The following is a 27486-nucleotide window of genomic DNA, read 5'->3' on the forward strand; positions in this document are numbered from 1 at the left end:
TCGGTTTTTCAATTGGTAATTGTCACCATGAGGTACTGGGCTCATAACTGTCACGTAGTCAATTTGCCCACCACTTATGGGGTAAAAAAAGATGCTTCCATTCATTAGAGACTGTCTAGGGGTTATTGGGTTGATTATATAACCGTCTATTCGGTAATTACCGATTTGAAGGTTTTCATGCACAAATGTTAGATAAACGATATTAGTTTGATGCAATACACCTGGGGTTCATTGAGCAAAGAGTGATTCATGTTGTTGATTGAGTGATTCTACCTATTCCGGTTGAAGCGGGGTTCTGTTTTGTATCTACCCGTTCTTCCCGGTTTTAGCATATTGCAAGAATGCAACTAAGCTAGATTTCCTAGCATTTTATCCGGACGCAGGCGTCAATCTAACACACCCCCCCAGTTGAGGCCGCTTAGGCAGAGACTGATCCGCTGGGTTACTTAGTTTTCCAGTTTTTCCATTTCACCTAGAAGTTCCATTTCTCCCAGTGTGGGCAGCTTTCTCTTCTCTAGGTGGTTAGAGATGTCCACTAGGCCGATTTGTTTGATAAACGTCTTGAATGGCGTATGGCTCATCGGTTTAGTCAGTCCGTCTGCAACCATATCTGCAGTAGGTCTGTATTCCACTTTGATTCTATTCAATTGAGCTTCCTGTCTCAACCAGTGGTTGTGTATATCAACGTGTCGGAGTTTTGTCTGCAACTTGGTGATATCCTTGTTGATCAGTTATATTGTCTGGATGTTATCGCATTGTATTCGTATCCGTGATTCATCCAATTGAAGTCTAAGTTCCTTAAGTAGTCGCGATACGAATATAGCTTCTTTAGCTGCCTGAGCAAGAGCAAGTAGCTCAGCTTCTGTTGTTGAAGTAGTAACGGTTGCTTGCTTATTAGCTCTCCAACCGATAGTGCCTCCAAACAATCGCATTACATAGGCTTGGGAACTCTTGCAGTCCTCTGTATTGTCTGCAAACGAGGCATCGCTTGCTACGAAGAACTCATCGTCTCCGCCGAATTGCAAGGCAAGCGATTTGGTTTTCTTCAGATAAAGCAGAACCTGGTCTGCTGCTTTGTGGTGTTCTGGACCTGGGTTTGCGTTGAACCTGGCTAGTTTTGATGCTGCGAAAGCTATGTCAGGTCTAGTAATAACGGCAGCATATAGAATTGATCCAATCTTGCGTTGGTATCGCCTTATGGACGCTATGCTAGCTTGTTTTTCATACGGTCTTAGCTCTTCGCGTCTCATAGGAATGTCATGTCGCTGATCTCTATCTTCAGATAGGTTAGCAATCTTGTCAATATAGTCTGACTGTAATAGCCAGATAAATTTCTTGTCTCGGTCTCGAATGATTTCGATTCCAAGGAACCACTGTAGTGGTTTTCCCCCCGTTAATTTATATCGTCTCTGTAACTTTCCTGTTACTTCTTTGATTTCATTCTCTTTCTTCCTTTCATATGCCAGGACTATATCATCCACATAGAAGAAGATAATGATAGCTCCTTTGATCATGCAGCAGGGCTCATGTGGAACGGTTTCAAACCCGAGGTCTTTCAGCGTAGCTATAAGGTCCTTTTGCCACAGGAGTGGTGACTCTCTTAGGCCATACAACGCTTTCTGGAGCATCAGGATGATTCCTGGTTTCCGATAGCCTGGAGGCATGCGCATGAATATGTCCTTGTCTAGCTTTGCGTTTACAAACGCGTTAACGGCATCATACTGGATTAGTTCGAGGTCGAAACGTGCAGCAACCGCCATCAGTGTCCGGAAAGACCGTCCTGCTAGTGTTGCGGCATAGGTTTCTTCATGTATTGACTTGATTTGCTAGTCTCCTCTGACCACGAGGCGTGCTTTGCCCTTTTGAAACCGTCCATGCTTGTCGAATTTATATACGTATACCCACATGCAGTCTAGGACCTGACAGTCCTTCGCACGGGTGTCTTTTCGACTTATTTCAATCCAAGATTTCATCTCGGCGTGACTGCGTAGATGTTGTTGTTCCGCCGTCTCGAATAGCGTACCCATGGGGTGGTTTCTAAGATCAGCATGGCTTCGCGGTAACGGAGGCATCTGCCGCCTGTATAAGCAACTTAGATTCTTTAACAGTCGTTAAAGCTTTGCTTTGTCGATCTGCTTTCCTTCAAAGATGCCCACCGGCGTGGCCTGTCGTCCAGCCGCAAACGCTGCCTTCTATGCTTCAAAGACATTATATAAACTTTCACCTTTCTAAGCATTTGCTTATAGGAATTCCGAATCATCCCGAATCGTTATAGCTAGAAGTGCTGTCGGTAGAAGAGACATAGGGGATGGGTACGGACGACTCTAGGCATCAGAATTCTTGGCTTGGTCATCGGTGCCGGCTTCTGCCTGGTCTCCCGTGCCGCCTTCTGGTTTCCCCAGGTCGACTTCCGCGTCCCCGGTTTGTCCAGAGCCTTCGTCGGTACCAGCTGGTTGATCAGACTCAGCCTCCAACTGTTCAGCTCCTGTATCTCTTTCTACTTCATAGAGAACGGCATCTTCCCAACTAAGCTGGGTTCCGACGTCCTCGTCTTCTCTATAAAGGCCCTCCTAATTTGTTTAGGGTATAAAGGCACCGGTATGGTCTTCTTCTGCTATCATATTTCGGTCTGTTTCTAGTTCCTTAACCTGGTTAAGTAAATTGATTAGCTCTTGCTGTCCGACGTAAAGGAGGTCATCTCTTAATTGGTTCAAGTTTCCGTTAAATAATTCGTCTTCGTTAAAAATAACGTCTCTTGCTCCGACGACTCTTCCAGTCTGAGGGTTCTATATTCGATAAATGTTTGTTGACTAGTACCCCATAAGAAAACCGATCCATGCTCTTAGGTTCAACTTTTGCCTTTTCTTCCGTTATAATTAAGCATCCGTCGTCATAGCATATGCCTTGCATCCATAGACACGTAGGTGTGCTTGGTATGGCTTTCGGTCTTGGACCGCAACCCCGTCTCTATGCGCTAGGGCGGTGTAAAATCTATCGTACGGTGTTCGCTAGCTATACATATGCTTTGGCGTCCGGTTGTACAGATATACAGCTGCACGGTAAATCTCGACCCATAGATGCTCTGGCAGCCGAGCTCCTATCCTCATAGCCCGCGCTTTCGCCTTGATAATTCTCCCTGACACCTCAGCTCCTCCGTTCTGTGCTAGGGTGTTCGGAGCTGATGCTTCGACTCTGATATGTTGGGAGTGAAGTAATACAGATACAACTCCTCCCGTCACGATTTCATTATCGCATTCGATAATCTTTGGTTTGATTTAGTATTGTCGTTCGAGTATGCCGGTTATGTTTTTCAATACGATACTAATCGTTCCTATTCTTCTTTCCGCAAGGTAGTAGTCCTAAATCATTCCCGACCAGCGGTCCGTAATTAGCATTACGCTACTTCTGCCTATAGGGTCTTTTAGAAGGTTATGAAAGTCGATTGCTAATCGCTCACCCGGGCTGTAGCCTACGTTCCGTGGTTGACGGCTTATTTGACGCTTTATCTTGGAAAGTGCGCATCCATCACATTCTACCGTGGTTAGTCCTTTTATCCGGACCCCTTGTAAGGTATTAACTAGATGTTCCAGAGCCTGAGGTCCTAGGTGTCTAAGTCGAAGATGCCACCTCCTTGCGTCTGCTTTCATAGCACCTTTCTTTGTCCAGGAGTTTAATTTGTATCTTCGAGTAACGAATACAGTATTCGGCGTGTTAGGAGGTATATCTTCGATAACGAATTAGTCATATCGGTCCATAACCTTGCATACGATTAAGTTATCGAATGACCTTATATAGTTAGAACGAAGACGATTATCCCACCAATATCCGCGTTTTCTTAATTGTCTAAGGGATACCAGATTGCAAGGGAAATTTCTACATAGTGCGATATCGTTCAGTTGGATTATTCTTAGTCCTCTCGGTCCCTAGGTTTGTATGTTCACATTCCCGTATCCTTGGATAGGAATTCTGCTTTCTCTAGCAAGGATAAAATCCCCAGCCTCCGATCGACGGAAGTTGTTAAACCGGTTGAAGTTATTAAAGATATGTATTGTTGACCCTGAGTCAAGAAGAGCCGAATTCTTCAATAGGTAGTATGTAGTGCAGGATATCGAATTAAACGCAGAGACAACGAAGCTAGCTATACACTCTCCAATACTTCGTCCTAGTCAATCGGTAGCTTCAACGTATTTAACTTTCTTGATACGGTTGATTTCATCCTTGAGAGATGCGTCGTTCTTAAGTCGATATTCAACCGCATCACGGATTAATTTCCTGCCCTTAAAGTAGTCTAGTACATCGTTAGAAAACACATAGTAGCAGTTTTCTAGAGCGTGATTGCCATCACAGGCTTTACACACTATATTAGTGCTCCGTATGGTGACTATGCGTTTTCGCTTTCGGCTGTTGACTTGGTCTTGACTAGGTTGGCTCCCTTCTTCGTTATGCGTTTCAGCCTCCGTCCAAGATGTATTGTCGCGGTCTGCGGCAAAGGTTAGGCCAAATACGCCTTTGGTTATTTGGGAACCTTTCTCTCGCAAGCTAAGAAGATCTCGACGTTCTGCTTCCTTCCTGAGGTCTTTTGCAACCTCTCCGATCGTCAATGATTTTTCCTCAAGTTTGTTTTTATAGATTCCAGCATATATAGCTGCCCAACTTCCCAGAATTGGTTGGATGGCCTTGGTCAAATCGTCGAACCAAATATTGGGGTCTTCCACGCCTCCGGTTTTCCTCACGAGCACATGGTTTGCCGCCATTTCCCAGGAAGTGATCCATCCAGCGAAGTCTTTAGGTACCCTAGTCAATGTTGTTATAGCTGCCTGGTACTTTCGACGAGCCGCAGCTTGTTGTTCTCTTTCAGTAGCGCCTATACTTGTCTATAGGTTGGAGTACCATGTCCTCAAATCCCATATAGCGCGGCAAGAGCTCTGGCGTAAGCCATAGTCAACCGTATCAATAACCCAAGCCTTAAGCTTCTCAGAATTTGCTTCTTGCTCTTTATATTCCTTATAGTCTTGTTCGTAAACCCTCTATTCGAACGTAAAGGAGGCTTTGTCGTCCGCAGTAAGTTCGGATAGATTTCGAGCATAGAGGTGTAGGTCAGTTGACTCAGTTGCTGAGGGTAGGGAGTCGCCCGCAGATGACTGGCTAACTGTCTAACTCGATTGGCCACTGTGGCGGGTCTGTCTCCCCTGTTGGGACAGTTGCTCCGGGTCGGTAGCTCGAGTAATCTTTCGATTATAGGATTCAACTGTCGGTCTCGCAGGTTTTTCCATTAAAGCTCCATCATTTTCAGGATTAATGTAATCCCATAAATGCAAGCCTATAGCTTTTGTTTGGAATTCTTCGTCCCAACGGCCCCAGTCTTCAAAGGTCCGTAGTAGTACCTTCTTAGATAAGGTATTGCTACTCGACATCGTATCTTTCCATGCGCGTAACTAGCTCTCGAGCGATATAAGACTCTTAATTGTTAGATAAACGATATTAGTTTGATGCAATACACCTGGGGTTCATTGAGCAAAGAGTGATTCATGTTGTTGATTGAGTGATTCTACCCATTCCGGTTGAAGCGGGGTTCTGTTTTGTATCTACCCGTTCTTCCCGGTTTCAGCATATTGCAAGAATGCAACTAAGCTAGATTTCCTAGCATTTTATCCGGACGCAGGCGTCAATCTAACAACAAAATGACATCCCCGTTAGTTTTATATGGGAAACAATAGCCGGGTGCATGGGTTGAATGCATGCCCCGATATATGCAGTGGTCCGTGTGACACTGGGCTAGGTGGGCGAGACCGTTCCGAGCAGGATAGCCAGCTTCTCGCCGACCTGCGATCGACCGATCCTCGAGACGACAAAACACGCATCGAACGGACCAAGGGTGGCCTACTGCATGACTCATATCGTTGGATCCTTGACAACAGTGATTTTCAGCGGTGGCGCAATGACGATCAGAGCCGACTTCTTTGGATTAAAGGAGATCCCGGCAAAGGCAAGACGATGCTGCTCTGCGGTATTATCGATGAGCTAGAGAAATTACCAACAGATGCTCGTCTTCTGTCTTACTTCTTCTGCCAGGCGACAGACGCACGACTCAACAATGCTCTAGCTGTGCTTCGTGGCATCGTCTATCTTCTTCTTATCCAAAGACCGTCACTTGCTACGGTCGTGTATGAGAAGTACAATGTTGCAGGCAAAGAGCTATTTACAGACGCAAACAGCTGGGATGCACTTTTCAAAATTTTTATTACCATTCTAGGCGAGGCAAGACTACAGAACACCTTCCTTGTTATTGATGCGCTCGATGAGTGCGAGACAGACCCGATCCAGCTCCTATACATGATCGTTCAAGTATCATCATTGCCGAATGTCAAGGTCATTGTGTCTAGCCGCAATTGGCCAAGTATCGAAGATGCCCTGACTGCTGCTACACAAAAGGTTCGACTTTGTCTAGAGTTGAATTCAGCGGCTATTTCTGTCGCTGTCAGTAAGTATATTGAGTGCAAAGTAGAACAGCTGGCGCAGTCAAAAAAGTACGATATTGCAACGCGCGATGCTGTTCAGCAACATTTGGTATCCAATTCAAACGACACTTTCCTCTGGGTTGCCTTGGTCTGTCAAGAGCTGGCGGATCCAAAGGCCCGAAAATGGCATACACGCGCGAGACTACACACATTCCCGCCAGGGCTTGACTCCATGTACAAACGGATGATGGGCCATATCAACCTTTCGGACGATGCGAGTCTTTGCAAGAAGATCCTTGGAATTGTGTCGGCGGTATACAAACCTCTTACTCTGGCGGAGCTCACATCGCTTATCGAATTCCCGGAAGAGTTTCCCGCTGACCTAGAATCCCTCGAGGAGGTTATCAATCTCTGTGGCTCTTTTATAACAATTCAATATGGCACCATATATTTTGTACATCAGTCAGCGAAAGACTTCCTGCTGCAGAGGGCGTCCACCGACATTCATCCCTGTGGCATAGAGCAGGAACACCGAGTAATTTCCACAAGGTCGTTACAGGCGATGACGAAACTCCTCCAACGTGATATATACAACCTCCAGGCACCAGGGTTCCCTATAGACGAGGTGAAAGTGCCTATCCCCGATCCGCTAGCACCAGTCCGATACTCTTGTGTCCACTGGATCGACCATCTTGTGGAAGGAAGTTCTGCCACGGGGAGTAGCGTTAATGGTAGTGAGCTGGTGTACGAATTCTTGAGACAGAATTATCTCTCCTGGATTGAGGCGGTTACGGTTAGTCTTATGAGAGGTTTATCAAAGGGTATTTTTCAGATGACCCGGATGGCCTATTTAACGCAGGTACGTTCTAATACTAAGTTCTGATTCTTCGGTACTAATACTACACAGACACAGAGACGAGTAACAACGCTAGGGGGGCTATTGTGGGATGGCCTGAGGTTTATGAGGGCCCATCGGACGTGGATTGACCGGATTGCCCGTTTAACGCAGGTATGTTCTAATATTAAGTTCTGATTCTTCGGAACTAATACTACACAGACACAGAGACGAGTAACAACGCTAGGAGGGCTATTGTGGGACGGCCTGAGGTTTATGAGGGCCCATCGGACGTGGATTGAATCCAACCCCCTTCAGATATACCATTCGGCACTTCTTTTCAGTCCTAAAAACAGCATTATAAGGGGGCTCTTTCGTTCGGAGGAGCCAACATGGGTGTTGACAAAGCCTAACATGGAAGCTGACTGGAGTGCACGCTTACAAACGCTTGAAAGCCACTCAGGGACAGTTCTTTCGATGGCCTACTCAAACGACGACACACTACTAGCATCAGGGTCAGAAGACAGGACTATTAAGATCTGGGACACGGCGGCTGGCCAGTGTTTGTACACATTCGAGGGCCATAAGGACGACATCTTATCAGTAGCCTTCTCGAAAAACGACACGCAGCTGGCATCGGCATCAAGCGATAGAACTGTCAAAGTCTGGGATCTGGCTACGGGTCAATGCCTATGTACGCTGAGAGGCCACAATAATAGCGTTACTTTAGCAGCCTTCGGTAACCCCACAGAGCTAATATCGGCGTCCTTCGATAATACTATCAAAGTCTGGGATACAACGACGGGCCGATGCCTCCGGACTTTAGAAGATTATATAGATGTCATCCAAATCGAAGCTTCTACAAAAGGGACGAAAATAGCGTTGGCATCAAGCGAGCATGGTTTCACAATCCAGGACATGACAACAGGAAAGCTTCTTCAGACCATCAACGACCGTCTTTGCAATATATCACGAGAGAAACAAACAATAGCGTTCAGCGATGATATGCACCTTGCTTCAACCATTTCAGGTTCAGTCATCAAATTGTGGGACACAGCTACAGGACAATGCCTCCAGATACTTGAAGGCCATAGAAGCCAAGTCAATTCCGCAGCATTTTCGGGCAACGGCGACCAGCTAGTGTCGGCGTCTTTCGACCACATCATCAAAGTCTGGGACACATCAACGGGAAAGTGCCTAAAGACAATCTATGACGTTACCAGGTCCGCATTGGTAGCCTTTTCAGGTGACGGTTTACAGTTTGTGTCAACTTCAGCATATGGCACCATCAGCATCTGGGATGTACGTGCAGCAACAGAGAAGGACTTTAATGTTCTTGATCAAGATATTACATCCCTCATCTTGTCAGATAATTGTTCAAAGCTAGCATCAACATCATGGGATTGTAATATTAGACTGTGGGATGCCTCGACATGTCAGTGCCTCAGGGTCCTAGAGGGCCATAGGATGCTCATCACCTCAGCGGTTTTCTCAGGCAACAGCATGCAGCTGGCATCTGGATCACTAGATAACAACGTCAGAGTATGGGACGTAGCAACAGGCCGGTGTCTCCACACGCTCAAGGGCCGCAGAGATGGCGTAGTTGAAGTAACATATTCGAACGACAGCACGCAGCTAGCTTCAGCATCATCGGTGGGAGATGTCAAAGTGTGGAACCCAGCAACAGGCGAGTGCCTGCGCGTCATCAAAACCTACAACAGCTTCATTAGGGCCTTGGCCTTCTCAAGTGATGGTAGTCGGATAGCCTGGGCGGCCTCACTGGGTCCCTTTAATGAGGTACGGGACGTAGCAACAGGGGCATTCCTCCAGAAGCTGACCAACTTTCCTGGTGCATCTTTAATCGCATTTTCGGGCAACGATAGACAAGTAGCCACCGCATCGGATGACACTATCGCTTTATGGGATACAACAACAGGCCGACGCCTTCACACCCTTAGAGTCAGCGGGCCAATAAAGAGTTTATCATTTTTGACAACCGATTCCCAACTCTTTACAAACTTTGGAATTATCGACCTAGACAAATTGCCGATGCCCGCTACCACGGATTCATCGTCTCTACACCCAATAGACAGTGTTGTACACATATCTCAATTTCAAGGTTATGGAATCAGGGACCAAACATGGGTCACCAAAGACTCCAAAGACGTACTAAGGCTACCATCGAATTATCGTTTGGGCGCATATGCTATAAATAGGTCTGGAGTGGCGATTGCTTATAGCGCAGCTGACATGGCGTTCCTAAGGTTTTCGTGACTTTTTTGGCGTGTATTCTTTCTATCCAAGCCTGTTACATGTCATTACCTTATACAAGTTGACAGAAGAAAATAGGAGGCGGAACTTTGTAGCCAATTCAACTTAATTGGTGTCCCTAGTATACCCAGCACCAACATCTCCTGTTACATTGTGGTTCAGTACACTCCAAAGTCTTGTCACAATTCAGTCAAGTCGAAGTTGGCTGGTTTGAGATAGATTGTCCGCGAAGCCTGGCAATCTGGCAACACATTTAATGTGTGCTATTGGCATGGAACATTCTTGCCGAAATGCGAAAAAAAAAATAGCCTGGAAAGCATTAAGCCACATCATATCTTCCATTCAACGGTAAAGATATGTTTATGGCTGGCTGTCGATGCGCAGATTGCAGATTGCAGATCCAATCATGCACCGATACGGCACGGTACAAATGCGCGTTCCTGGTAGCCCATGCGTTCATTTCCACCGTACCGGGTGGGCAGGGTTCGAATACCGCATCTCATGCGGCCATATGCCGCGACAACCCACAGCTAATTGGTCGGCATGGGCAGTTTTCTCACATGCTCCTCTTCAACAGGGCCTGATTAGTGGCCAAGACCTTCCAAAAACACACCCTAGCAGATGCAATCCCACTGAAAGAACAGGGTTCTGATTCGCCCAAGGGAGTCGGTGGCCCCTCTGAAACAGCAGTTCGGTGCAGAAACCACGAGCCAGGTGGGTGGGTGACGAAGGGAAGCAGGGTCACTTTCGACTGGTTGTCAAAGGGTGAGAATACCTACTTGGGCCTAGGTCTTTGTAAATTAACTAGCGTATAATCAACACATGTTCTCGCAGGTCTCCATGGCCCTTTTTCGTCACCCCCTGCCCGGGGATTACGGGAGGGGGGATATCCTCTCGCCGCTTCCTGCGGTCCGCTAGAGAATCCCGCGACCTTGTCTTCTTCGTTCTTGGTTCCTGAGATCTTTCAGCCCGTCTTTTTTTCTCACATCAGCCAACTACCACCCACGCGTTTAGATATATAAGGATGCAGGCTGCGGACCAGAACACTGCGGCAGCGACCGGCAATCCGCCCGCTGCTGCTGCTGCTGCTGCTGCTACGACTACTTCTCCACCCGAGGTTGCCGTCGGACCCGTCGTAGAGGCCGTCGACCCAGTGAGACACCCCGCGCCACTTCCGTGTTCTTGTAGCGGCATTTCACAAAGTTTAAACAAAGCAAGTGAACGTGGCATGGTAAACTAACACAAGGTTACTCCTAGGATCCCCATGCTGCGGCTGAGGACGATCATGATTCTTTAGCGGACACAGAGAGGTCAGGATGAGTTCCAACATCTGTGTGATGACTGAAGCTAAAGAGACCAAGCATCATTACGGACTCGACTGCTTCGCTGGCGGAGAGCATCACCGAGTATCGTCGAATCCACGGTCGCACTTACACGCAAAAGACAGATTACTGGGGTCCCAACGATGACCAGCAAAATGAAGGTCTCGATCTTGAGTGAGTGCGTTGGAAAATGTCTCATACTTCCATTCGCTGATCAACCGTAAGGCACTACTGGGAGACCCTCCTCCTAGGCGACAAGCTCTTCCTCTCGCCGCTTGGAGAGAACCCTGGGGTGAGTATACCAACCCTGCCTCTCACACTATCATGTCTAAAAGCAACGTAGAAAGTCCTTGATTTGGGCACCGGAACCGGTATCTGGGCTATGTAAGGCTTGAACCTCCACACATCCGCCCACGCAGCAGCATGAAGCTAACGATAATGCAGGGACTTCGCCGACGAGTTCCCCTCAGCCGAGGTGACTGGCGTCGACATCTCGCCCATCCAACCCGGCTGGGTTCCCCCCAACTGCAAATTCCAAGTCGACGACGTCGAGCAGCCCTGGACATGGACGCCCGACTTCGACTTCATCCACCTGCGCCACATGGAAGCCTGCATTTCCGACTGGCCGGCCTTTTACAAGCAGATTTACGACCACCTGAAGCCCGGAGGCTACTTTGAGATCAAGGATTTCGACATCGAGTTCCGCTCGCAGGCGTACGGCGACGACCTCCCGGAGGACCACATCTACCGGCGGTGGGGCAAAGTGTTCTTCGAGGCGGCGAACCGGCTCGGCAAGTCGATGGACCAGTCGCGCGGCGAGCACAAGATCGCCGACGCCCTGAGGGACGCCGGGTTCGTCGACGTCGTCGAGAAGAGGTGGGCCGTGCCCATCGGCGGCTGGCCCAAGGACCCCCTCCTGAGGGAGGTCGGCATCTGCAACCTCGAGTTCCACGACCAGTCCCTCGAGGGCTTCTCCATGTTCCTGCTGACCCAGGTGATGGACTGGGAGACCATACCGGCCGGGGTCTTCGTGGCCGAGGCACGCAAGGCCCTGAAGGATCCCAAGCTTCAGACGGTCATTTACTTGTGGGTTCTACACCGACCATGTCGGTACTGACATGAGACTAACGTGGATTAGGCAAAATGTGTACGGACGTAAGCCAGAGGAATCCGGGTAAATTTGGTGTGATTTCTCCTATGCAGTAGAGAGAGAGAGAGAGAGAGAGAGAGAGAGAGAGAGAGAGAGAGAGACTATGGAAACAGTACCTCATGATGTAAGAGGGCAAAAAGGCTGGAGAAAATAACCACTTTGTGCTCCTTTTATGCTTGATGAAAGCCAATGAGAAACGCCAGTTCTGTTGTGTTCTGTTTGTTCTTGGAAAACCTCAGTTGTTACTTATGTGCACCATCCCGAGCGAACACTAGGGTTAGGGTGAGAATCATAGCTTACCTGGAACCAGTGCGCGAATGGCAAACATATCATTGAAACGTCACAGGGACAACGTGACTAAGGATCGCCTGTGTACTCGCAACACGGAAAACGTGGATGTTGGTCTACATAACGACAAACCTCATCAACTGGGCTTCTAATGACGTAGCGAAACCACTTTGACTTTTTTACATGAGATTTCATACACTTGCACACTACCTGCGCACATACGGCGACTCGAAGGACAACCTTCGAGTCTGTAGTGGCCTTACAGTCAACAACCATGAAGCACCCAATCTACGAAAAAAATGCAGCACACCCACAGAAACCAAAAAAAATTGCTATCCAAAACATTACCCATCATAACACATAATCTACAGCTTCGCCTTTTCCTGCCCCAGACTCCTCCCCACCAACTCCCACGCAAACTCCGCCAGCGGGCCCCTCGTAACAGCGTACACCTTGGCCTGCTCGCTACTCGCCTGGCCCTGCGCCGCGCGCGCCGCGATGCCCTGCAGCACCGCCGACAGCCGGAACACGTTGAACGCCATGCCCCAGTTCAGCTCGGGCGAGGGGTCCCAGCCGGCCTCGGAGGAGTACCACCCGACGATCTCGTCGACGGTCGGCAGGCCCGGCGTGGCGTTGGGCAAGAAGCCCTCGTGCGCGTAGACGCCGCTGCTTCCGCGGGAAGCGGTGAAGTAGGGGGTCAGAAAGTTGCAGAGGTCCGAGAGGGGATGGCCTACTGTTGACATTTCCCAGCTGTGTCGTCTGTCAGTTTCTTCTCTTGTGTTTCTTGGATCGATACCCGGCGAGAGGGGGGTCACTCACTCTAGAATGCCAATGACCCTCGGCTCAGTCTTGTGAAAGACCATATTATCAATCTTGTAATCCCCGTGGACCAACGTGCCCCTATCCTTGGGCTGCCTCGCCTTCTCCTTGAAAAACGCCATCATCTCCTCGAAATGCGGCAGGTCACCCACGAGCTCCCCCGTCTCCTTATCCTTGGTCGCGGCCTGGCTCTTGCAGATGGTAGTCCACGTCTGTATCTGGCGTTCGTAGAACCCGCTGTTCTTCCCGAACGTCTCGAGGCCGACGTCCTTGGGGTTCACGCGGTGCAGTTTGGCGAGGGTCTGCGTCGCGGCCTTCCAGAGGGCCTTGCGTTCCTCGGGCGACGAGACTTCGGGCATGGCGGCGTCCTCGAGGATGCGGCCGTCGAGGAACTCCATGATGTAAAAGGGCGTGCCGATGACGGAGTCATCTTCGCAGAGGCAGTACGCCTTCGGGACCGGCACGTCGGTGGGCCCGAGGGCGTGGATTATTCGGTGCTCGCGCTCGACTTTGTGCGCGGCCTTGGAGAGGAGTTTTCCGGGGGGTTTCTTGCGTAGGACGAAGCGTGTGGAGGTTGCGTCGGTGAGCTGGTATGTCGGGTTCGATTGACCGAAGCCGAACTGGCGGAGGGTTAGCGAGGACGGCCTGTGTTGAAGGGGAGGGCATCATATTCGTAATGAGAAGAAGGGACGAAACACACCTGCTTGATATCAACCGGCGTCTTGATCTCCGGTACGTTCTGCTCGATATACCGCTCCAGCGCCTTCTGGTCAATCGGGTGCCTCACGCGTCCCGCCATTTCGACGATGACGTTGGTTGTCCTGGGCTTTACCTATTTGCTTCTGAACTTCCCCGCGATCTTCTCAGCTACTCAATTGATCTTACAATCGTCAAATCCGTAACCCACTTAAAAATTGGAGGTACCACAGGCCGGAGGGGGAAAAGTCGCTGAGCTTCAAGTATTTCAACACACACCAGAAAACCCGGCCACGGGGGGATAGAGTCTCCCGGGATGTGAAGCTTTTGCCGGGCCCGTTACATATTTCAGCCTCGGTTCGCCCGCAGTTGACGGCTTTTAGCGTGTAGTTTGCGGAGAGGGGTGGCCAGCCAGCAGCCTGCTACCCTGTGCTTAGGGAGCGAATTTGCTTATGCGATGTGGCTTGCCCCGGATCGGATTTCCAGCAGAGACATGCCGAGGTCCACCGGTGAAAGGCCATTGACCAAAAAAAAAATAACCTGGGGGGGCCTAACAGCAAATAGCCTAGGGGTGGCACGGGGGTGGGTGTTGTATGTGTGAGTGAGGAGCGGGGGAGCACCATTTTCCCCAAGGTTGCAAACAGGCAGGTAGGTAGATAGGTAGGCAAGCTTCCCCCCCCCCCTTCTCATACTGGCCTGCCCCCTCCTCCACCATCCAGAGAATGAACGACTGACTGGTTGCAGCTCCCCTCCAGTCAGTGCGGAGGCGGGGGTCCTCTAGATAGCCGTACCCGACCGAGCAAGCTCACGGAACCACCACCCCCTCCCTCCTTTGGCGCCTCATTTGTCGACCAAAAACACCTCCCGGCCCCCGGTCCCTTGCGGCAAAAGGGGGTAACGCGAAGTTCGTTCGTCTTAGTCTCAAGCCAATACCATAACACGATGCCCTTCTGTCGAGTCAGGTCATTGTAAATAATTGGTTGTTAACCCACGAGATCCACGGCCCGTCCCTTTTCACGAACAATGCATTCATAAAACACACTCGCTCACTTTATTGGATATCACGTCGCATGGATCAAAACTAGTTTAGGGAATATGGATGTATATATTGCTCGAAAACGAAGATCAATCAGGTCGAAAAAACGTTAAAAGTAAACAAAGAGCCCGTGTTTCTCTCACTCCGGCGACGGATTGCCAGGAAAAGCTGAGTCTAATTCCCCATTCAATCAAAAAGAAAAAAGGCGGACATTTGCAAAAAAGAGAAATAAAATAGTTGTGAAAAAGCGTAAAAATATAATAATCTTCAATCATTCTTCTTTGTCCCGTACAATCAACACACCACTGCTGGCGGTCATTTTTTCGTTTTTGGTTTTTCTTTCTTTTCTCTTCGTATCAACTCCCAAAAGCCCGTTTGGTAACCAGACCATATGCCCCCGTTACAGCAACCCCTTCTTCCCCCCTAAGAAAGTTATAAAAAAACTTGCCCCATCCCAGCAAAGATTGTGACATGAAGTGAAGAAAAATAAAAAAGTAGAAAAAAAAAGTCAATCAAAAACAACAAGGAGAAGGGGGTAATCGAGTAAACACAAGAGGGGTATCCGTCGTTTCGAGTCGTCCATGCATTCTTCCCTCCCATTTCCCTTGCGGCCACCCGTCTAGACGGGTGCCATGCTGTTGCCAGTCAAGTATTTGTATTAGCCGAGAAAACGAAAAGTGAAAAGAAAAGATTTGGTGAAAAAGGTCAATGCTGCGGTGGCATCGACCGGGCCTGGCAACCAGAGGGCAATGAGAGTCCTGTGTACCGGCCCGAATGCTGCATTTAAAGACGTCCATGGAATGATCCAACCCCTTATAAACACACCCGTGGAAGCATCTTGCATCGTGACTTCCGCCGTCATTATAAACCAATTTCGAAAAAAGAGTAGGGATGGTTGTTAGACGTCTCTGCTGGCTGGTCGTGACTTCGTGATCGGAATGCTCAACAAAGAAGATCAAGTTGGCGATGGCGGAGTTCAAGACTCCTCATCCTCCTCCTCTTCTTCCTCGGGGCTTTCCGACGCGGTCTTGGGCTTCTTGTTGGCGTCACCCTCCTCGGCTTCCGACTTTCTCTTCGCGCCGGCCTTGGAGCTTGGCGCGTCGTCTTTGGGGGTTTCGCCGGTACCGGCAGCCTTGTCGCGCTCGATGGCAGCCACCTCCTCGGCGGTGAGGAAGCGACCGCCAGGGCCACGGGGTCTGCGCATGGCGTGGTTGTGTCTTGACTCGTGGAGGTAAGGCTTGCGGCCCTTGGACGTAAGTCGGAGCTGCTCCTCGAGCTTCTGGCGTGCAACGCGGCGCTTCAGGATGCGATGGAATTGTTTGGCATTGACGTAAAGAGGAGATTCCTCAACACCGCCGGCGGGCATCTCAGGGGACTGCGGGTGTTGCATGGCCTGAGCCTGGGTCATCTGCGGCGGGGCAACACCGGGGCGCGCGACGTGGTTCATCATTGCCTGTGCCGGGACGCCAGGGCTGGTGACTTGGCTGAGGCGTCTTTGAGCGCCAGGCAGCTGCGAAACGTTGTTCATCTGGGTTGGTGATCTGGGATCACGGTTGGCCTCCTTCTTCGCTCCGCCCATTCGCGGTGAAGTCTGCGGCAAGCTGGGATCCGACATGTTGTAGGGGTAGTTGGACCCCGAAGCCGCGGCGGTTGCTGCCATTGCGGCGGCCTGGATTTGGGGCATGGCATAGTGCATGCCCTGTTGAGGGACGTTGTACTGTGGTTGGTACATGTTGTGTCCCTGTGCCTGCGTAGGTGATTGTTGCTGAGTAGATAGGATGGGTGACGTCTGTACGCCGTGAGGAGAGGTGATGTTGTTGGCGGCGGAGTTGTTGGTGTATCCCGAGTGCGCGTTCTGTGGTTGTTGTGGGTATTGTGCGTATTCCATCATACTGGGAATAAGCCTGTTGGAAAATGAACGAGCAATGCGATGAAGCTGTTCTTCTTCGTCGCGATTTTGCTCAGAACCAATGAGAAGTCAAGCGATGGTATATCTAGCTTGGCGACGGCTCTGGCGCGGGTGATTTGAAGTAGCGTGACTGTGGTCGAGGGAAAGTAAGGGTTTCACGGTTATGGGTCGCGAGTAGCGAATGAGTAGCGACGAAAGCTGCCCTTTTGATAAGAATTGAGCTTTAAAATGCTGGAATTAACCCGTCTGTTTGGGTAGAGTTGGGCACACGCGTTGGGAGTGGGCGGTAGCCTGGGGTACTCTGCCAGTGTGCTGGGGGGGAGGGGCTCAATCTATTGGCGATGCGTGGATGAGCTGGCAGTGGTGCGCGACGCAAGTAGCCGACCACGGCATATGCGGGCTGATGTAGTCGCGGGGCGGACGTTGCTGGCTGGGTGGCTGAGCCTGGAAGTGAGAATGACAGCCACGTGAGGATGATGAGAGCGGGATAGGATGCTGCTGCCGTACGAGGCGAGGCGAGATGGCAAGGCTTGTGTCTTGTCGCTATCCGTCTTGGGGGACTTCACTCTAGTGGCCTGTTCCGGGTTTGACGAAAGGAGCCGGTCCTGGTCTGGTCTACCGGCTGCACGGCGGGAAGCGGGTAGTTTTGGACGAAACAGAACGGTCGAAGCCTTGTTTCCCCAGAAAATAAGAGATGGACTGGCTTTATTCCACTTCACGACGTAAGATCTGTCCAACCAAAAACATTAGCCTCTCCTTGTATATAAATCAATGCTCGGGAAGATGCGACTGCAATGGTACGGGCTAGTGGGGATGTTGTTCCTCTGCTCGCGCCTCGGTCCACTACTCTGATGCGCTGGCAGACCTCGCATGCATGACGGAATATGCAAAGACAAGGCCCACCATGCCAACCAGCCCGGCGACACCTCTCCCCTGCTGCGGTAGTGGTGGCGGCGCAGAGCCAGAAGGCAGTCCAAGCTGCTGTGACAGTGCCTGTGCGTTTTTTTTTACGCCCCTGAGGGGAAGAGGGGGGGTGCTGGTACAGGCGCTATCTCCAGAGTCTGGTGTCGCTGCCACCCGCCAGACTTTAGGCAAGGCTCACTAAGCGCTTCCACAAGAATGTACGTGCATCCCACTGAGGCTGCCACTTGAGGTGGTTGGTAAGGGTGTTTTATGTTATTGCTGGTGCAGTCCCTTCCAACCAACCCTCGAATGCCAACCGGAGAGGGGTGCTTCCAGAAGGTATAGAAGGCTTTGGTTATGCGGGTGTGCATCCAAACTGGGGGGAAATAGAATGGCAAATGTAATAGCAGCAACAGACAGAAAAAGGGTAACGTCAGAGGACAAAATGGTGAACGAGGTGGGGGTGTCGCCGAAGTCCGTACTCGACAGCACCAGAAACAGATTGACGTGGACATGAACTGGAGAAGGGGGGGTAGAGTAAAGAGGTGGTAACACTTGGAGGGAAAACGAGATGCCGTACAGATACTGCGACGGGCGGTGACAATGCGACATACAAGAAAAGTACAATACACGTACCGTTGAAGCTGAAAATAGAGCGAGTGCGATAGTGAAATCGGCGATGAGTACGAATGAAGTGCCGGAAGAGGGGGATAATGCGCCCTGATTTAGTCAGTAAGCATGGCTCCTCGTCCCGGTTTCAGAAGGGGGGGAGGGGAAAAGGTGGCATGGAAAAGAAGGGGGGAAAAGAAAGGACAGAAAGCGTAGAAAACTCGTAGGAGTTATTCGACTCGTTCTGACAGGAAAAGGATGTCGTCCAAATTCAATGTCGAGAATGTGCCGACACAACGGGTGCCAAGCGCCAACTCGACAGAAAAAGCCAGGCCCTTGATAGCGTGGACTGACAGGCAAATGACAAGACAGGAAGTGAGATGAAGATATATGATGGCGCCCGTCAGGTCCGGCGACAAGGAAGCGCGGCGACGGACAAGGCTGGAGAGGAGGGGCGCCAGACGACTTGTGTCGAATAGCATGCGAAACGTACCTGGTTGGCTAGATTTGATTTTGGCTTTGGGGGGGGATCTTTTTTTTGGGGATTGGTTCCCGGTCTAAGTAAAGGCGAAGCTTTCTGATAGGCTTTGGACTCGAGTGTCACGATGTGAGCTTGAGATCGCCTTCCGAAGGAGCTTTGACGCGTGCGCGTGCTTGCTGTTTGCTGGTTGTGCAAACTGGGGTTGGAAAATGTGCGACGCGGTTGGTCTATCGCGATGCGATGCGATGCCGTGTGCGGTACGGAACGCTCTGTGTGTTGAGCACGAGTAAAAAAAGAATAAAACTGCTGTTTGTTTTTTTCCGCAGGTCGAATCTGTCACCTGACGGGCTGTTGTGGCCAATAGACAGGTGCAAGTTGACGATGGCGATGGTGATAGGGTCTCTTTGTGTGTTCCAGACGCGAATCGAGAGAATCCACGAATGTTTCTGGATGCAGCAAAGCAGACAAGCAGGTGTCCAGTGCGGTGCTGTGGTGGTGCTGGTTTGTCCAATGTCAGGTCAGGACAGAGGAGAAAGGTGCGCGACGGTTGTCAGTGGTCGCAAGAAAAAAAGACGAGCTGATTTGCTGGCTTTTGTGGGAGGGCGGGTTTTTTCTGGCTTTTTGGCTCGTTGGATTCGCTGGAGCTTTTCTTCTGGCAAACCGGGGCTCTCTCGCACTTTGTACGCCTGTTTCGGAGGGCAGGAAAAGAAAATAAAATAAAAATAATAAAAAAAGGTGCGTGGAGCCTGTGGCGTCGGCGGTAAATGGACCACTTGCTGGGATCCGGGAACCTGAAGCCTTACGGCTGCCTTAGGACGGGAAGGAGGGGGTGAAGGAGTAATGGGTAAGTGGGTGGTGGTGGGTGGAAGGAGGAACCGGAGAGAGTGTGAGAAAGAGAGAGGGAGGGGAGTGGAGGGGGGGGGGGGGGGGGGGGGGGTGGTGCTGACGTTGACGTCGCAGTGAAGGGTGAGGGAAGGAGCAAGGAGAGGTGAGGTTAGCCGAACCTGCACCCTAACAGATTACACCCCCTCTTGCCTTTCTTGTGTATGGGTGAGTGACTCTGACAAGAGAGAGGAGCTCTTGCCCAACAATGAAAGGGCAGGTGAAATCGAGACAGGAAGGAAGAAGGCAGGAGAAGCAAGCAGGCGGAACGGAAGAGCCGGTTTCTGTCGTTCGTTGCTCTTTTTTCGAAATGTCGTATCTGTTGGCCGTCACTTCTACTTCTTTTTTTGTCTTTCTCTTTCCCTTGCTGTCTGTCTTCTGGCGGTGTGTATGTGTGTGTGTGTGTGCGCGTATGCGTTACTTTGGATGCTGCAATGCTTCTAATGGCCTGCTGCTGCTTGCTCACTTTTCGATCTGCCGCTTGGGTGGTCGGGCGCTACGTCGTCTTCTTCTTCCTTTTTTTTTTTCCTTCTCTCTCCACACTATCACACAACAATAGTGTTTCTTTATTACTTGGTTTCCCGCGCGTCTTCGCAGATATCTCACACCCGTGATGCAAGATCGATAGAGTGCAAAATGCGGAGCGGATAGGCCTAGCTGATGATTGGCGATTGATTTGATATGATGTCGAGTGTCCAATTGAATGAAAGCAGCCCAGACGTCCCTGGTGTCTGTTTCGAATTGTTGCTGAGGATCGAATCTGATTGAATGGATTTGACTCGCTCTTTTTTTCTGCCCTCGCGTCCGTCACGTTTGTGTGGGCCAGAGCAGACTGATTGGTTGTGGGAGGGAGGAGGTGAAGGACGAGGGAGAATGCTCATCGTTGATTTGAGGGGCGGGATCATTAACCCTTTAACATCTCTGACTGGCTGAATCAGCGGGTCTAAGTGGGTCTCTTGCTGTGGCTGGCGTTGGCCTCGCCGCTTCTGATTTGCTGTCATGACGTGATCTTGACCTTTTGCTACTCGACTCACCCCCTGGGAGCTCCGAAGGAGGGGTGTGTGCTATGTATACTACTTTGACAAACTGGGTGGGGATCTCACATTGCCTAGTCACTTCCACAGTCCCCTTCACTCCATTTTCGCATCCTTCATCCAGACATTGGCTTTTGATGCCAGATGCACACGTACCACAGCTTCATCCGACTTTTGGCCACTTTATTTGAGGGATGTAAGGTCGGAGCGTCCTGTTGGTAATAGACTCTGCCGTTCTCCTGGATATCTGTAACCGTTTACATGTGTGCAGATTTTATTCTTATAGTTTTTTTTTTTTTTTTTTAAACTGTACAACCCTTGTTTTCCTCATTCTCCGTGCTCTTGCCAGCCAGGCTTTTTTGGTGGCTCGCTTTCCTCGGCCACCCGTCCTGTCAACCTCTCAAATTCCTTTCCCTGGGCCAAGACCTTACCGTATGGGGCAAAGTCTCCATCTGCCACGTTACTTCAACATTTCCCTCTCTTTAAAGCAAGGCTACACGCACCTACCTATACGCGAGCTAGATGAGACGAGAAGATACTCATCATCACGCTGCTATTAATGCTTATCCCGCAAATACCTTGTCATTGCCTAATTACCCAAGCTCTTAAGGACGCGGAGGTGGCAGCGGGAGAGAAGGCTTTCCTGCAACCTGAACTGATATTCCTCCCCCCCTCCCCTCCCCCTCCGGTCCGACGCCAGCACATGCACCACACCTAGGGCTACATAGAGAGTACTCGGGCTGCTCAGGCTGCCTCAGACTATCTCAGGCCCTCCTGTCTCTCAACATCCAGCATCGGTTTCATGGCCTGCCTGCTATATGCGTGCGGGTGACGCCACAAATAAGTCGGTCAGCATCGGCACACAAGCGAAAACCTGATCCCACTACCCAAGGAATGAGGCAGATCGACAGATTCGTGAGCTGGCACTCCAGCAAGGGCTAATTTTAGAGACCGACTCCCTCAGGGCCTGGCAGACTGTTTTCAACTCTGCCTCGTTTTTTGCCCACGTTCGCCGCGACGGAAGTGGGACAACCGGACAGTGCGGAGAAGCACCATGGAAAAAAAAGAAGAGGCGGTGACGGCTGCTCTACCGCCCGCCGGTCGTGCTAACCTCCCTGGGCTGTTGCCTCTGGAACGGTGAGGGGCAAAAGGCCAAGTTGACGAAGAAAAGAGGCTGGGGATGGGACGAGTTGGTCAGAATGTTTGCCCTTCGCTCATTGCACAGCAAACGCGCAGCCATATTCTGAATACCCCAAATTTGCCAATTTGCTGGTCTTCAGGGATATGAACAAGACATGGCTCATCTACCGGTCAGCGCTTATTACAAGATGGATGGATTGGATGCGATGCGATGCGATGCTCAACTGGGGAATCATGCCTATTGCACCAGGGACGACAACGATAAGCCGGCTCCAGTGCAAGAGTACTCATCACTTCAAGTCACTTCAGGGCATTCATAGTACACAACAGCACACGCACACACCACCACCACCACCACTACCACCACCATCACACATACACGCACTCACACACTCTGTCGATCGGTTGGGCTGCTACTGGGAAGTTCCTCCGGTCCCCGCCTTTGCGGCTGGGCCTCCCCTGCAACAGCATCCGGGCTCTTCTGGTCCAGCTCCGTCCGCGCCGCATCACACTTTTCTTCTTTCTGTTGGGGGATCCACCCTCAGCCACTGGGCCCCACGTGACACACACACCGCATTAATTCTGTGACGAAATTTTACTCGAGACTGAAGCAGCATTTCCCTGGCAAGAAGACGTTCACTCACCCGTACTCATTAATCCGTACCATTTCATCCAGTACCGTGCACTAGCACTTCTGGGTCAAGCAGGCCGGGGAGGGGACATGGAGTGACACCCTCGTCGGAGCAGGTTGGTTCGGTTGTGTCTCGCTCATTCCCCTCCTAGACTGCTCCAAGACGACTGTCAGATAGGTAGTACACAGTAAGCGGAGGGCAGTACGTACCTTTCAATATCCTCGCTTGGTACCGTACCCAAGGCACCGAGCACATACGCAAACTATCGTCTATTGCACAGACCACCGCGATGACTCCTTCCAAGGTACAGCATGACGAGACAAACGAGGGCGTTCTATGCGGTACAGCAATGGCAGGCTTGAGCCCCTCAAGCTCAACCACCTCTCCTTTCTGGAGTATCTGGTGAGACAAGAGGTTGGCAGACTCAGCAGGCACAGTGACTTTCTATCCCGTACCGTAGCCATTGCGAGCGTGTCCCTCCGAGGTCTCGGAGTCGCAAAACCTGCATCCGGCCGCTCGGAGATAGCTACTTACAGAACTATAACTGCAGGAAAGCACATGCAGTTCGTGTATCAGAGGCTTGGGGTGTCTCACGAGCTGACAATGGCAGTGGGGTTGCCGGGTTCGTCGGTCGTCACACCCGCGCAGCGTGGGGAGACATCTGCTCACTGTATCGTTCTGCCGTGCCTGACTCTAAACAAGTCAGGTGAGCAGGCGACCGAGAATGAGCCCGGTTTGAGTCTCGGGGCAGCACACTGCGATGTCCGCGTCGGATTGTTATTCATAGGATAGTGGGCAGAAAAGGATCTCCGCCTCCTCTCCGCCTTTTGCTGCCGCTGGGCGCACATCCAACACGAGGGCATGTGTGGGCGGACGACGCGACACAGGGAATGATTGGGTGAGAATTCGCCTCGAACGAATTATCTAAGTGGTCAGAAACGCATGAGTTCTGCAGCTGCCTAGTGGTCAGCTGCCTGGATTTTTCCATGATTCGAGTGGGTGGTAATGCGTCACGCCCGCCGTCACTCCCTCGTTCCCGAAGAGCCACACGGACGCACGCTGGGCCAGTTTGAGGACGAGGCGACAAGGACCTCGCCCGGCATCTGCTTGCCAATGGAGGGAGGACTGGAAGTGACTTTGCAAATCACCAATGTCTGGCGCGACAAGGACTGGCTGGCAATCACGATGGACATGGGCCATAGTTCTGTCTGCCTTTGCAAAGATGCCGAGCCTCCTGAGTATCGACTTTTTATTTTTCTTTTGTTTTATTTTTCGTCGGTTCACTCCCGCGCGTTGCTCCAACATGACCCATGTCCAGTGCTGTTCCAGGCCCTTCTGGGGGAGCGCCGCTGATGCTGTTACTGTGGTCGAGACTCCAGGTCCCAGCTGGAAACATGGGCTTTGACGCGGCTCACTTCTCACGTTTTTCTTCCCCCATGTTAAAATTACCCAGGCGGCGGTTAATGCGAGAAGCAAATTTGGCCGTCACCTTTATTGTTTGAGAACAATGTTTACTGCTTACGGTAAACGGTCTTCTCGATTACTTTTGGAGAATTGCCCGAGACCTGAATTGTCCCCTTCTGTTCTGGGGCTTGCTGGCTAGGTCAGCCATCAAAAGTCCGCCAAGCCCTGCCTGATCTTACCAGCAGACGGGATCTACACAAGCTGAGGTCGAGCGCCCGGCCAATGTGAGTAACGTTAGTGCAAGCCGTGTTTTGATCATCAATGTCATCAGACGAAAAGCCGCGTGTGCACGGAGAGGTGACATAGGGCAGCATTTTTTTCCCCTCATTTTTGCGAATGGGCTTCTTTGACAAAAAAGGAGCCCAGCGTCGATAGTTTAAACTGCCCACACCACAAGCTCCCGCAAGCCCAACGCAACGCCACAGAACGGGTTTCCCGCACGCACAAAAGTCCCTACTGCCCGGTTAGAGCTATACCGTCGCGAGAGAGCGTCGCGCGCGGTCTATCCCACTGATGGCAGGTGATTCTCGTTTCCTGCGAACTTCCTTGGCTTTTTGGGTCCACAGGTGGGGAATCTAACGATAGTGATACAACTGATTCGCAAGACGCGGCTCGGATACGTATCCGTAATTATTTTTATGATTTTCAGTTTGGTCTTTTTTCCTTTTTCTTTATTTATTTTTATTTTACTTTTTTTTTGGTCTCTTTACCATTCTCTTTCTTCAGTGGCAGCAGCACACTATGTCTTTTTTTCTGCAGTGACATTTACGTTTACGGGACATACCTTATGGTATTCCCACAGTTTCCACACTCTGGAGGTTCGCGTACAGAATGTGATGTGAATGGTAGACTTTGGACCAGCCAGTCCCCTGTTCTTTCGCGAATCGCGAAAGGGGGTAGCTTGCATGTTTGTCGCGACGAATGAGGTGCGAGATTTGGCCTTTTGGTTTCCTATTCGGCCCAACGCCCTCTGGACCAACCTTAAAAAATAAGATAGAGAAAAGACGTTTGCGTGATGGCCGGCAGCGAGGAATTGGGAACCGGCCTTTTTACTGGCCGAGCCGGTGTAGAAAAGAAATCACGGAACTTGTGGAGGAGGAGGAGGAGGACATGTAACGCTCCATCCTCCAGCCTCCCGACCACCCTTGAGTGAAATTTGAACCGTGATGACGATATTAATAACGCAGCCGGAGACTCTATTGCCAACTTTTTTTATTTTTTCCAGTGTACATTGCCCAAGTGACCTTTTTCTTGACCGGGGTAAGTGAGCAAGGATCAGTCTTTTTTTTTTTTTTTTTTTCCGGATGTCGGCGTTGCGACGACAAAAAGGCAGACATATTCGGGGTTTTACCGAGCTGGCTGAACCCTGTAACTCGATACGAAGTTTGGGCGGGAGGAAGGGGGGGATCTTTGTGTATCGTCGCAGTAGGTAATCAGTGAAGCTCACGCGCGCGCTCGTGTCCGTAATTCACAATCAGCAAGTCACTTGAGCATTGCAACGCGGCGGTTACTCCGTCAGTATCGTAGTGTAGGCGCGGCCGTGACATTTCCCGCCCCAAAAAAAAAGAACCAAAAAAAAAAAAAAGCATGTAAACCAAACTATCCCAGTCCAAAAATGCCAAACCGCCATCCCACGCACGGCACAGTGGCATAGTGACCACGGTAAAGTGTAAAGTCATCTAATAGGGTATCCAGGCTCCGGCGTTTACAAAACCCGACCGCCACTAGGTATCACATAAACCCTCGGTCGTAAAAAATGAACGAGACAATTGTCCCCCCGTTCCTGGCCCGTTCCTGGCGCTTAAAAGTGGCACAACACCCTTGGGGGAAAGTGACGTGCCGGACCAGTCGCAACGCCGCTCACGACCGGCGGCGCGGGAAGGATTTCGTAGTCGACGGCGGCGGCGACGACGGCGACGACGGGCGACGTGCGCTTTCCTCGGGATCCTAATCGCGCCCCCCGTCTCCGTGGAGGGGGAGTAGGGGGGGATGGTCAGCGCTTGCGATGCGCAGGGTACGATCGGTCACGGGAAGGGGGGAGGGAGCGCGTATAGTTTAGTGATTTCTTTGTCAGCTTTGTGCTTGCGTCGCGTCCGGTGCGGGTGGTTCTGGGACCACATGATTTATAGTTGCAGTGGGAAAGGGGAGGGGTCCTCATTGTCATGACTAGCGGGCTGTAATTCCAATGTGTTGACGCGTAGGCACGGCGTTCCGGGGTTTGGTGACGGCGTTCCGGAGGTGGCCTTTTCGAACGGTGGGTGAGGAGCGGGGATTGGTCCAGAGGTGAAAAGTGCTTGTTCCGAAACCGAGAATCGAACTCGGGGATGTATCGGGCCTCTCTGTTCATGTAAGGCATCATGTTGGTTACTGCTCTACATCGAAGACCTCTTCATGATTCCGGGTCGTGTGCGGGAGGTCTTTCTCGCCCGGTGTTATGTGCGGATACGGGCCGGGCGAGGTGGATTTGTCTGCGTGGTGGTTGAATACTCGTCTGGCTGGCCGACACGGGTTAAGTGTTTTCTGCCGTGTGCGGATGCGGCAGTTCTAGCTGTGGGTTAGAAGACTATGTGACGAACAAGCTGCTTTGAGGGCTGGTATTGTCCTATATAACGTCTTACGGCAACCTATACTGGACGCTGTCAGTGGATGTTAGAGAAAGTATAGAGTGCCAAGTTGCAGTAGGACAGTCCCTCTTGACTGTTTTATTAAACTTTGGTCCTCAAGAAACATTGTGCTACATTGAAACGCATCCGTTTCTTTGGTGCCGGTTGTGACGATCAGGTGGGGTTGTTTCTCAGCCTCAGTTCCTCGCGAGTTTACTCTTTGCGTCTGGCCTAACTCCCCTGATCCCTCTACGGGCGTAACACGCAGATCATTTTCTTTTTTGCGTCTGGTTGTTCTGCACATTGTTTACTTGGGATCAAACAATCAAAGCTTTCATCAAACGCAGAATTAGAGGATACGATTGCAATAGTGCCCATGACTAAGTAGAGAAAATTCAAAGGCTTAGAGCCTTGGACAACACAACTGATACCAGCACTGATGATCGAGGTTACAAGGTACTGTTATTCGGGGTGCTTCCGATAATACACCATTGCCAATGCAAGACCAAGCCCGGTTCGGGTGATTTCATCATTTGATCAAAATTTCAACTCGGGCTCGAACTCGAGAGATAGGGGAGTTTGGGAATCGTAACCTTTGCTTGCACTGTTTTTCGTTATACGTATGCGCATGCACAAACAAACCTTTTGCCTTCCAGCAGTAGATGTTGTCGAAGGCGACCGTGTTAATCACATCCTATTTAAAAACACCTTGGAAAAAAACCACCACATTTCTGAACGCAACTAACACTGCGGCAAGAATTCGACATGCAAGTGTGCGCGACGACTTGAGAAGGGATGCAGGCATTTCCGTTTTCGTTCTCGGTTTCGTATCCTACTAGTACTTGGCTAGTTGTTTAGTCTAACTTCAAAGTTTCCCGTTCCATAGTCCAGGTTGGGTTGTCTCATGTACCTTGTTGATTGGACTTGAAATTCATTCAGCATGAGAGAGGCAGA

The 27486-nt window shown here is 50.6% G+C and overlaps 5 protein-coding genes across 5 annotated transcripts; 3 read left to right on the forward strand and 2 right to left on the reverse strand.

Annotated features, from left to right (window-relative positions):
• Nucleotides 1-5703: 5703 nt before the first annotated feature.
• On the forward strand, nt 5704-9567 carry CTRU02_205761 (beta transducin-like protein HET-D2Y; the record flags this gene model as incomplete). The annotated part of the gene is made up of 3 exons (XM_036727752.2): nt 5704-7317; nt 7366-7467; nt 7516-9567. 3 exons carry the CDS (start codon nt 5704-5706, stop codon nt 9565-9567), a joined length of 3768 nt encoding a protein of 1255 aa, XP_036580708.2.
• A 1021-nt stretch (nt 9568-10588) lies between these two features.
• Nucleotides 10589-12064, forward strand: CTRU02_205762 (UMTA protein; the record flags this gene model as incomplete). The annotated part of the gene is made up of 7 exons (XM_036727753.1): nt 10589-10717; nt 10822-10874; nt 10926-11060; nt 11112-11178; nt 11230-11270; nt 11331-11972; nt 12025-12064. 7 exons carry the CDS (start codon nt 10589-10591, stop codon nt 12062-12064), a joined length of 1107 nt encoding a protein of 368 aa, XP_036580709.1.
• Nucleotides 12065-12689: 625 nt separating this feature from the next.
• On the reverse strand, nt 12690-13942 carry CTRU02_205763 (aminoglycoside phosphotransferase; the record flags this gene model as incomplete). The annotated part of the gene is made up of 3 exons (XM_036727754.1): nt 12690-13074; nt 13144-13763; nt 13844-13942. The coding sequence occupies 3 exons, from the start codon at nt 13940-13942 to the stop codon at nt 12690-12692; spliced, it is 1104 nt and encodes a 367-aa protein (XP_036580710.1).
• Nucleotides 13943-15851: 1909 nt separating this feature from the next.
• Nucleotides 15852-16766, reverse strand: CTRU02_205764 (transcriptional activator hap2; the record flags this gene model as incomplete). The annotated part of the gene is made up of 1 exon (XM_036727755.1): nt 15852-16766. The coding sequence occupies one exon, from the start codon at nt 16764-16766 to the stop codon at nt 15852-15854; it is 915 nt and encodes a 304-aa protein (XP_036580711.1).
• A 6704-nt stretch (nt 16767-23470) lies between these two features.
• On the forward strand, nt 23471-23818 carry CTRU02_205765 (uncharacterized protein; the record flags this gene model as incomplete). The annotated part of the gene is made up of 1 exon (XM_070204606.1): nt 23471-23818. The coding sequence occupies one exon, from the start codon at nt 23471-23473 to the stop codon at nt 23816-23818; it is 348 nt and encodes a 115-aa protein (XP_070061710.1).
• Nucleotides 23819-27486: the final 3668 nt, after the last annotated feature.

Source organism: Colletotrichum truncatum (genome assembly GCF_014235925.2).
Source record: "Colletotrichum truncatum strain CMES1059 chromosome Unknown Contig_0003, whole genome shotgun sequence".
NCBI classification, from domain to species: domain Eukaryota; kingdom Fungi; phylum Ascomycota; class Sordariomycetes; order Glomerellales; family Glomerellaceae; genus Colletotrichum; species Colletotrichum truncatum.